Below are 12,519 nucleotides of genomic sequence, written 5' to 3' on the forward strand. Positions count from 1 at the left end.
TATATATATATATATATATATATGTGTGTGTGTGTGTGTGTGTGTGTGTATACATATAAACAAACATATGATAAATAAAAAAAACACAAAAGGACATGTACTTTTGAATAAAACGGCGACATACCTTGTTCAGAGTGGACGCGACTCCAGATGGAAAAGGCTCCGCTGGGATTTAAAAGCGAGCGAGTTGGCCAAATATCTGAAATATATGTATAATTTCCCCAAAAACTGTCAAAACGTACAGAAAAAGTGAGGAAACCATTTTTTTTAATACATTTGAAAATGATCGGCTACAAAGCGCTCGTGTCGTTAGTCAAGAGTGCAGATAAAACAGATTAAAATATCAGTCGACAGGGAAGATGTAAACATGTTCATAGGAAAAACAGAAATATTACTGTGTCAGAGCTTACTTTGTAAAGAAAAACAACATTACGCACACATATTAATTTACCCCTCTATCTTCTGTCAAGTTGTGCCGATCAACCTGTAGAATTTAACATTTTAACCCAACTGATTGCGTTGTTATAGAAATAACCCAATAAATGTATAAATAACCCAACAAAGGGACCTGATATGTTTAACCCAGATATTGGGTACAGTAAATAACTCAATGTTTTTTAGAGTGTACAGAAAGCCAGTTGATAGAGTGAAAAAGACTTCTTGTAAAATGTACACGTATATATTGCGCACACTAAAGCATGAAGGGTACAAGGCTATATGCACCAGGGACTTCACTGCTCGGCCTAAAGTGACTCCAGATGACTCCATTGCGGTTTTCAGCCAACTTGCCTGCGATCAAGCCGGCTTTCAGCACTAAACAACTCAAATACCAGTCACAGAAGTCCTGACCTCATCCAACCGGGAAAGCCCTTTTCTTCACCTTAAAAATTTTTAGCACCACAGCCTCAAAGCCCAGCAAGCATATGATCGCCCCAACCCTCCCCAAATCACCCTCCCCTCGAGTGTCTTACTCTTCACTTAACAGCCGACATAATTTCCCAAATTGGTTGCTGCTTAACAAGGATTTTGACAGAGTTTTGACAGGCTGGGGGAGAAAGTCATGCCTGTCCAAGACTCCATTCTATCAAACCATCTTGGACTAATTAAAACAGCTTTCTTTCCTCGCAGCATTTGTTCTTTATTCCCATGTCCCTGTTATTCAGCCGAGATGAACTGAAATGATTCTGGATAGGATTGTGGTCATTAACACTTGCACTGTTTTGTGTGTGTGTGTGTGTGTGTGTGTGTGTGTATGTAAAATTAAATTTTCCATCACTATAGTTTAGTCCTTTCAAGCAGCCAGATGTGTCTTGGGTCACTGGCAGCCATTGACCTTGCCACCTTTCTTAAGGATGACACATTCTTCCATGAACCAAAAAGAGGGGTGAGAATGAAGGGCAGTTAAACAAGAGAAGACAGAGTGTAGCATCTTCTTGTTTGTAGTCTGTCACTCTGACTAATCAAATTAGAAAAAACGAATAAAAAAGCAATGTTGCTAATGAGAGACTGAGTAAGTGAGTGTACTGCATGATGGGAGGAGGTGAGGAAAGGAGTGGGTTAAAGACGCTCCAAACAAACGGCCTTTAAATGGAAGGCCTCCCTTTGTGCCGTCTCATCTTCTCTGCCACTCTTTCATCAGAGGCAAAGAGGAGAACCAAATGAGACATAATAAGAGCCAAGCGATCAAGCGCTGAGTGTGAAATTAAAAGGAACATCTTCATTATCATAGGTTTTCTCCTAGACTTTCAGTGGGAGTGTGGCTAAAGGGTGACCATGTGGTTTAAGATGTAAAAGAGGGATTCAGCATTAAATGGGGAGCTCAGACGATATTTTGTAATAAGGCAGGTCAGCACTTCAATGTCTTTTTTTATTTCAACCAAAAATTTAAAATTAAATGTATAAATAAATTAATGATCAAAAAAATTATATAATAATATTTTAATATAAAAATATAAGAAGAGTAATAAAAATATTTTTCAGCACTCATTAATTCAGTAATTAAAATCAATCATTTTATTTATTAACTAAATGGTCCTAAAAACAGACTTCAGTATTTATGAGAGGTGAAATATAAATTAGACAGATTAAATTAGATTCTTCCTCCTGAAACTATGGTTAATCACAAGCTCTCATAAAGTGTGTAAAGGCATTTATCAAAAAGTGTGTTAAGACACAGAAGAAGAGGTTGGCTGCCCTCTGTTAAGAGGTCAGAGCCTTATATGGGGGGCCCTTCAGCGGTGGTGCACCACTGGTTCATGTCCCTATTTACTGGCATAGAAATACAAAAAGCACCAACAAAATTATGTCGTCATTAGGTCTAAGGGCTCCAGCTATGTTTTGAGGGTCACAAGCAAATAAGGAGAACTGCTAGTGCAGAACCCAAGGTTTCAGTCCACTGGATGAGAACACAACCTGGGACTTATGGGCTCCACATGGTCGTGATCTGCAGTCTTTTAATCATGACAAGACAGACTAAATGGAGTCGGTGTTCTTCTCTTATTCTACTACAGTCCTGTGATAGTTCAACAAGATATTTCAGGGTGTGTTAAATTAAGCCAAGCATCACTATTATTACATTTCACAGTTAAAGTCTGAACAATGGTTCAATAAGGTATAACATTCAACCTTAAAATGTAGTATTCATGAACTTTCTAGCTAATAACCGTTATACAAGTTTTCTATGACTTTCATTGATTTTAATGCCACTTCAATACATTGAAATTTGAATTTCAATTCTTTATATTATTCGATTCAAAGTCATGAATTAAATATGAACGAAAAAAATGCATTCTTAATTTAATTCTAAATAGTGCACAACCCTGCAAATTATTAAAGGGTCATGAAATGAGAAATCAAATTTCCCTTGATCTTTTGACATATAGCAGGTCAATGTACTATAAAAACATCCTGTAAGTTTCAAAACTCAAAACTTTCTCATTAGTTTAAAAACAGCTTTTATTGAAACCAAGCTCAGAAAACGACTCCTTTTGGAATGTGCCACTTAGTGTGGCTAAACACCACCTCCGCAGGAGAAGATCAACGCCTGCTTCTACATCTCTGCCTCTTTAGCCCCGCCCACTGATACGTGTAAACACGGGGTAAAATTAGCAAAGAGCAGATCACATCAGTGAAACACTGTTTGTTTGTTTGCTTTACTCTGCTAAGGATTCATTTTTAGAAAAGACAGTATGATGCAGGGTTTTCAGAGAGACTGAAAGTAAACGATGATGCAAAGCCGAGTCTGACTAGAGTGGATCCAACAGTAATGTCACAACACATAAGTGTGAGTAAACGTGCTTTTAACACTACTGCACTGTCTGTTCCAGATCGTTTGATATATACTGAGCATTTATATGTTTTTAACCCAAATGACCCATGTTGTTTTCAGAGTGCATCACAGCAGAGTCCATCTGTTATTTTAATAAGCGAAATATTTTTAGCCAATCATAGCAGTGGGTGTTTACTTGCGAGTCTCGAATGCAACTCGCCTATAAAAACAGACCGTTCTGCAGAGAAAATAGCCCATTACTTCTAAATTGTGATGTTTTTTTATGTAAAATCACACTAACATTATGTTAAGTGAACCTCAGAGAACATTATAAAATAATTTTAAAAAAATGCAGTTCATAATCCCTTTAAACTGAGGCATATAAATCATGCCATTTGTGCTAAACCTGACGAAAAAACTCAGAACAAACAACATCCTGCTAAAAGCCTACAACATAGGTATTTATCAAGTTAAAAACAGTTCAAGTTTTGGACACTTGCCTTCTGCCCCTCCGTCTTGATGTTTTTGAATGCAAGAATGTGTCCTCCATGAACATCCCATAAGGCACCCTTAATGATGTTGATAACACTTTGGCAAACAGAATGTTCTAGCTATATGACTAATCTCATGTAAACAGTGTCTTCGGCACAGCAAAGTTACTAATCTCAATAAATCCAAAAAAAAAAAACAGTCACAACTGAACTAAATTAAACTTGTAACTTGCACTGGGAAAAGGATTCCTGTGATAAATGACACAATGTTCTTGTGGACAGAAGTTTAGAAACGGTAACTCCCCTGCCACCCAAGACGAAAGAAAGTTCACAACTGGGCTGTGATCTATAAGTCGCCTAGACAGAGGCTCTCCTGGCTAAAGCGGAGGCGTGAGCTTGTGCTGAATTATGAGAAAGTCTCGCTCGAGGGGAAGCAGAAATTGGCCGCGATCAAGCTTTTCTGTTATATTAATTGAGCCGCTATGACATGACTCTGAACTTTTATTTGGACTTCAGCATCTTTTACAAATAAACTGTCAGAACCTTATGAAGTTTACATGAAGCCAGCAATTAAAGCTCTCCCAGGGCTGTCATTTGTATTCGAGCATTTGTAACTAGTTGAGCGGTGCTGACGAGTCCTTCTGTGAAATATGCTGACTCCACATCTCATGCCAAAGCAGTCCATGGACTCAAAGAAATACATTGTAAATCTGCATAAATAAATAATTCACACAGAGGGGCGAAAGAGAGCATGTATGACAGCTCCTGAGGGAAAGTTTCCCAATTTGCAGTTGTGGGAAATCTGACAGATAGAGTTGCATTGAGACATTTGTCCTGAGGGGACGTGTGGGACAAATGACATCCGGATATTTCAGCTAAAGTGCAGTGGGATTACAACCCTAAGCGAGATACTGAGCTCCCCACTATTAGAAAGAGTGACAGAGGGAGAGAAAGTGATTGAGAGAGACAAAAAATGAGAGGCGTCCATACAAACTGAGCCGTCTTTGGCAGTCAGCTTCAATTACCTCTATCCACTGGTAATGCACAACATGTGAAGACAGACAAACAAGCTCCTTATTGCTCCCTTAACCCTTGTTATCTATATCCATGTGGATCATGTTTACATATCTGATATAAATCAAGGACTTGACAAAAGGGCCATGCTGCCAAAGGATTTCTTGTTTCAATTTGACAAGTGACCACACAAAGATTTGATTCCCTGATGAGGGGAGCCCAAACAATGGTAAAATATTGTTTTATATATCAATCCTCAGTGGAACTGATTTCAGGACAGTTCTTGAACCAAATGATTTTCTAAGGTGGTTCTGATTTGTGGTTTGCATCAGTTGAAACATCTTATGCAATGCCGATCAGAAATACTGAAACTACATGATTTTAATTAAGAACACAAAATTGTATGGTAAGTTAAAGGGATAGTTTACCCACCCTGATGTCATTCCAAACATGTAAGGCTGTTTTCTGTGGAACATGATATGAGATATTCTGAAAAATGTATCTGTGTTGTTTTGGACCCCACTGGCTTTCACTGAATGGAGGGGGAAAAAAAAGAAGCATTCTTCAAAATTTTCCACAGAAAACAAAATCATAATCAGATTGAATTGTTGAGGGGGTTAGTAAATGATGACCATTTCCATTTGTGGGTGAACTATCCCTTTAAAAGAGGCCATTTGTCAGCTTGCTTCCCTTTACAGTATCACATTTCATTTCATTGTTCATTACTTGCAAAACAGACAGTAGCTGTTTATAAGCATGCAAATAGAGTCACAGATGACTAATGACAGAGCTTTGATCTGGACCTTGAGGCAATCTAGTGAGGGCCACATTATCACACCGATTCGTTACACAAATGTACTGGCTTATTTTCATGTTCTGCATCAGTAAGCAACAAGTCTAGATGCATGACCAAAACCGAGTTTGAACATGGTGACATTTACACACATTTGTAATGTCCCCTGCAACACTGTTCTCTAACTAAGCCGGTAATGACTTAATTTGCAGCCTTATGAGGATCTCCACAGACTGCACACACCATAGCAGTTATAAATTAAAAATCTGTCATTTTAAATTAAACGTTTACATCCTATCGGTCTTTACATAAAATGCTTCCACTGCTGTGAAACAAGTGAAATTGTGTTTATATATAAATATTTTATAAGCTTTTTGATGATTTAAACTGTGAGGTCAAGAGAATGAATCAAGAGGTTCACATAACGCTGTTTATTGAAAGTGCTCTCCAACTTAACATTTTCTCTACCACTTACTTTTTTTTTGTTTTTTAAGTAAACATGAAGATTGCGTATGATTCTATGTAGCTGCTCAAATCAATTACTGAATGCCCTGTACAGGCCGAAAATCTAACAGACCAAATTAAAACCGAGCAAATTCCAACTTCAAATGATTAAACAATATCTGAAATAGCACGAGTTTGAAAAGCTGCAATGATGTGCAGGTCCAAACAAGTCTCTATGCAGTCATGTGGAGTAACAGGTACAGTCAAACATAATAACAGCAGAAAGCACATGAAGTATGTGCTCCTCACACCTGGCTGTGATACAGGGTTGCCATAAATATTTCTTTAATCTAGGTGTTAACTTCCATAATTACACCGTTCTATACAGTATGTTCCACCTGCATGAAACATCAAAGTGTTTAGAATGAATTCAGCACACAAATGTGAACGAACCAAAGAATGAATGAGAGAAAGAACCACATCTGGATTTTTTCTCCTTGACAGTTCGGCAACAGGGGTTTATTTTACAAAGATATTCGGTGGCATGAAAGCCAACTGTTGATGGGGTGCTCTATATTTTGACTGACACTGATACTTTAGTTAAGCCCACAAGGCTCTGCAGGAGTGTAAGACAATAACTTAAGGCCTTTCTCTCTATAAGGTTTACAGAATCCCACCTGTTTAGTGCTGCTGTGGGGGACCACCCTTCCCCCTACTGAAGTTAAAGTATGCTATGTCTTCCTATGACTATTCTCTATATCTCATTTACTTTAAGAAATGTGATATGCTCTTTGAAAATACTGTATGTAGTGTCAGACAGCAGAATAACTGAAAACGAATCCGAGGGAAAGTTGGACCAATCACCAGCATTCCTCACTGAAGAATCCATGGATGTTGAGGCCATTTTAGACATCTTTGTTTCTGAACGTGTCAAAACAGAGAATACGTTTTGCATCTGAACCATTTGATATTTCATTTCACTTTATGTAGTGAAATATATTAATTATATATTAAGACATTCTGTGTAGCTATTAGCTGTGGTACTGAAATAATTTGATGTTTGCAGTTGTTTTGTTAAACCTTTAGAGTTGTAAAGATGGAAAAGATGTGGTGATGCAAACCATGTGTAATTCCGTTTCTTTTGTTAGAAAGGAAAAGGAGAGGTGAATCTTATTCGGTACAGACTTAATCCAGAGCCTCAGACCCGGAGACACTTTTATACTGATTGCTCGAATCAGTACAGGAAAAAAAAGCTGCATGCCCTAAGGTTTGAAAAGAAGATGGTGAGCAAAATTATATCTGAAGAAGAAGGTTTGAAGTTGTTCAACCACAATGGCAGCCTTCTATCCTCTTTTCTTGCTCCACTTTTTTAGTCTCTCTCTCTTACAGTCTTCCATTTTTATTTTCTGCTTCCAGATGCACAGAATGGTATAATTTAAACCATCCCCCGAAACAGATACAGAAGCATAAATAATTGAATAAAATAGGAAGTGGCTTTTCATAAATACACCAGCAAATTACTAGGGCCCTATGATTTCTGCGTTGTGGAAAACATGGGCAGAATCGTGGCATCCAGTCATAAAAATTTAATTTACTGTATAACTAGGAATGTCACGGAATTTGTCAAAGTTTGGATGAATTAATCAAAAGTGGGTCATTACACTTAAATCAAATCATGATATGGACTAGTATCTGTAAATATTAAGCCGCAAAAAATACTATTTAAATATGAATCCTGCATGTTCTGCGTATCTCTGTGTGAATGAATGGCACAGAAGCATGGTTTCGTTTACAATACTGAAGTGCGCGTGACGCTCACGGTGATTTCAGCATCTGCCTTCTCATTAAATGAGGACATGGTTGCATAAACACATAAACAACATCCCCAGAACTGCTCTGAGAGTACTTCATTAGCATTTCACCATTTAATTTGACAAAAACTATCGTCATATCATATGCACACAGAAACTTAAAGGTATTCTTGGCAACCCGTCAAAGCAAAAGTTCCCTTTAACTGGAATAAATTGTGTCAGAAATATATTACAATTGTGCAGTAGAATGCATGTAATACTACTACTACTACCACTACTACTAATAAAAATCAAGCGTAGCGTTAGTTCTGGCAGGTCACGTTAGTCAAGCTCGCATCTGCTGACTCTCAGCTGATCCCCATCTACCTATGGGAATACGACACCTATCTAAGCATTCATATATAAGGTCCAAAGCAGATTTGGTCTGCTAATTACCCTCCTCCATCCCCAACTCCTCCTCTGTCAGTCGGGATTCAGCCTTCTGATTCTCCTTGAATCAGACTAATTCTAAAATGTGTACATAAAATGATTGAACTTTAACAATATCTGCAATACATTTATGTTGGTTCTGTTCTGTTTACCCTGGGGGGTTATTGCTGCTCTCCCTGCTCTCATCCATGCTAGGCTGCATGGATGCGCAGGGAGTTCTTGCCCAGAACAGAACCATACCGCCAATCCAAACTGTATGCTAATTGTCAATCATCTTTGACGATAGTGGTCCTGACAGAATTATTGATTTTGAAGTTGGAGGAGAAAATGAGATAGACCTACCCTAAACGAACTGCTCCTTTAAACACAGAATTTGGTAACAATAAAACAGAAGAAAAAAAAACATATTTAATAGGGCCCTAAAAATGTAATGTTTGTTAAACTTTTTAAATTGATGTTAAATTGTATAAGTTTCACGATTTTAATTAATTAGGCATGCCTTTTGATTAATACAATTTAATTGAACCATTAAAAAGGAGTCCAGAAAAATTCAAACAGAAAAAAACGTATTCCAGAAAAATTAAAACCGAAAAAAACGGAATTTGGAAAAAAATAAAATGGATTTCATAGGACCCTAATTTTTCTTCCCAAGATCCGTTCGAAAGAGCATAGATCCTGGTGTGGGGGAGGAGGTGATTAATTACTCTCTGACCAGTGGGTGCTGAGCAGGCGTGAGCCTAGATGAATGAAACCTAGTCTTTTTGGCATTATATAATAAGGATTCACATTCAGTTTCTGTCACAATCATCAGACAAGTAGCATTATTGGATAATTTCATGCAAGCTCAGACATCTGTTAATGTAAAGAGAACTTACACTTATACTGCTGTCAGCTGTTGCCGACACTGGATATACTGTCCAGCCAAGCTCTGCGGTCGCTGTGGTGGAGTCCATCAACATTTCTGTGGAAGCAGGAGGAAACATAAAAAGGTTAAACAGGATATGTCCAGGTCATGCTTTGTACAGTGTTCAATATATTTGAGTTCATGCACAGATATCAACCAAATCTATCTAGCAATCTATCAGTTATCTTCAATAAACAGAGTGAGGGAACTTGCTACTGTTGTTTCCAGCATTTCCAAGAGGTTCCTAAATTACAAATAAACTTCAACATAAAAACAGACTAAAACCAAATATAGAGCTTAAATGCTTTTTATACTCAGTCTTTGCCTAAGGAAATGCTGGGGAAGTATAATAAGCTATGAATATGTCATACATTTTCATGCATTAACATCATTCTTTATCCAGACATTTATAGAGGCTTGTGTTCCCACTTAACCAACTGCTCCATAAAATACCATCAACACATTTGACACGAATCAGCCTTAAATCTGTTTTGATATTGCAGCCGTCTCCAGTAGTAAAGATGAAAAATGCTGTAAAATCAAGAAGGGAGCAGGAAATAGTGGGTTCTGCTTCCCTGCTGTGTGATTCAGCCAAGATATTTTAAAGACAACAGCCCACTATCTGGCTCCACCACTGCAGAGGTTACACGAGGGTACAGGATGTAGGTTAGCAGTTGGACAAGGATGAGATAACCACTAGAGACACTTTCAATAATGATATGGCAGCATATTGATACTGGGAAAAGCTAATCTTTCACAGACTTTCATATGCCACTGCAGGCGAATGTGCATGGAGATCTACAAATATGCATATTGCATCGTTCTAGCCACATCTCTACTCATGAGAAAAGCTAAATTTGTGTTCAGGCTGACTTCTCTTATCACAGTACACAGTTTGGGTCACCACTTATGGGCGTATAGGATGTGAAACCACTTTAAATGCCTGTATTTTCATGCTGAACAAGGCAAGTGATTTTTTATTTGGTTTGCTCATACTGTGTGCTAATTTGAAAGATGATTTAAAACATATTATAGTTGATTTTCTCAATTATTGTGACTAAAATATAATTCTGCTGCCTCCCATAATATTTGTTGAAAAAATGTGGGAAGTATGCTTGTCGCTGATGCTAAACCCACACATTTTAAACAAAAATCTAATAATGTAAAAAAGGAGTTATGAAATCACCAAACAGGCAGCGCTGCCTCTTATCAATGTTCTGCATGAATATAATAGTTTTTAAATCAGTTATCACTCACAGAGCTCCATAAATAGCCCTCTATATACACCAAACATTTGTTACACTTTTCTCACCTAGATAAAAGAGTTTAGCAATATTGAAATATAGAGACATGTATTTTATGCATGTCTGAATAGTACAGAATCTACAGATTTAAGTGGCACAGCAAATGGAAGAATTATAATCAGATGAAAGATGACCATTTGGTTCAGCAGAAATTAGTCCAATAACGATTACTTCAATTACTTATTACAGCTGTTCAACGTCAGGTCAGACCTTCAAGTAACAAGATTAGCCAGCCTTTCACCAACTATTTCTGTGCTGAGACTGCTAGGTTGGGGAAAAAATATAGTTACTGGAGGCCAGTTACTCTATTTCTACTGATTAGTTGGTGTTAAAGAACATCAAGTAATTGGGGTCAAAGAGAACACTTTTTGCCATCTGGGGTCCTCAGAGGCACGGGGATGATAGTTCTCAGTTCAGATTGGCCGTCAGTCATCTCATGTGAATAATTCATGTTATCACATTGATGGCTTAATTAATTTCCTCTAATAATTAGAGTAAGATTAAGTTGTTGAACTTTGGAAAAAATTAGATAAAGGAGCTTGATAGAAACAGAGGAAGTTTGGGTTTTATCACAGTCTGATGCAGCTGTTCTGACTTCCTTTTCCAAGCATCGCAGTACAAAACATCTTTCAGAGGCTCAGCTTGAGGCCAACATAATTACTAGTCTTAACTATTGGAAATACTTATTCATTTACAGAATTTCATTAATCTTGCATTAAGCTATTTGATCATTTTAAATGTGCTTTCGAATGCTGGTTGCAATTAAGAAGGGGCCTTGAAAACGACAGCAATTTTGAAGGAAAACAGTAAGCGTACTGTTTGGGGCTGTGTGGAGGAATGCAGCTTTTTGGGCATGTCTCTATACCTCAGATTCCCTCTGAATTATATTCCAGGAAAAACCAAAGCATTCAATTAACAAACTACACGTGTGTCCAAGTTTATTTTACAAGGACATATTACATCTCTAAGGCACACAAATCTAAGCTAAATTACATTTGACTATCACTGAGCCTAAAATTTATACACAGACTCATGAAACATAGTCTCTATGTAAATGCATAACCCAAAATGGCGATCAGTTTTCAGTTGGTACACAGAGGTCAAATCAAAATGCAATTATAGGTTATAAACAATGGAATACGAAAAGTGTCAAAGTGAATTTTCTAACCTCATGCCATACTTGTGGGCATGTGGTCCTTTATAAATTCAATTCAATTCAATTCAAATTTATCTGAGTAGTTTTATATTGAGCAACTTTTATTTTTACTTCACTACATTCCAAAGCATAATATTGTACTTTTTACGCCACTACATTTCTTAAAAACATGTCGTTCTTCATTATTTTGAACTGGAGAAATCATCACCCACTCTGAGACGCGATAGTGTTGTGTGCGATTCGTGAACAAGCTGATTCTTTTCAATGAACCTGTTAAATCGGTTCGCAAATCACACTGAACGATTCATTCGTGAATTAGACTGATCGGATTGCAGCTATTCTTAAGTCAACAACTCACTGATTCAAATGATCCGGTCAGAGTGAGTCTCCAGTTTAACAATTCACTGAATTCACAAGTGAAGTGACTCAAAATGAGTCAATGGGAGATTCTCGGAGCTTGAGTGCGCTCACGACTGATGGCGTGAAAAGTAAGCTACTAATGATGAATTTTAGGATTTATTATTGTAAATAAAAATCATATTTAGGTCACAACTGTCAGTTTTTGTGAACTCAATCTGCTATAAAAGCAGATTTTAAGCACACTGTGTAAAATGCTTGAATGAGGACATGTCCACATTTGTGTATCACTTTCTCAACGGGCTAGGTTTCAGGTAAAAATAAAAAAATAACATTAAAATAATGCGAATGCAAATACTGCCCATGTATCTTTCTCACTGAAGTAGTTTCAAATGAGTTTCAAACTAGTATGTTTGCATAGCATTGTTAAAATTCTATATTTTTTACATCTGTTTTTACAGTATTTTGTTTGTCAACACCAATGTTGGGGAAAGTTACTTTTAAAAGTAATGCATTACAATATTGCGTTACTCCCTAAAAAAGAAACT

General features: G+C 37.2%; 1 protein-coding gene across 2 annotated transcripts in view; it reads right to left on the reverse strand.

Annotated features, from left to right (window-relative positions):
* The window catches only part of LOC107685632 (ephrin type-B receptor 2-like), a 160,602-nt gene that overhangs the window by 85,803 nt on the left and 62,280 nt on the right, over positions 1–12,519 (reverse strand). For both annotated transcript variants that reach the window (XM_016482284.1, XM_016482283.1), the window contains exon 2: positions 9,126–9,211. In XM_016482284.1, the coding sequence (XP_016337770.1) occupies positions 9,126–9,211 (86 nt within the window). The remainder of the gene's footprint in view (positions 1–9,125; positions 9,212–12,519) is intronic.

Source organism: Sinocyclocheilus anshuiensis, unplaced genomic scaffold, assembly GCF_001515605.1.
Source record: "Sinocyclocheilus anshuiensis isolate Anshui unplaced genomic scaffold, SAMN03320099.WGS_v1.1 scaffold257, whole genome shotgun sequence".
In the NCBI taxonomy this organism is placed as follows: Eukaryota; Metazoa; Chordata; class Actinopteri; order Cypriniformes; family Cyprinidae; genus Sinocyclocheilus; species Sinocyclocheilus anshuiensis.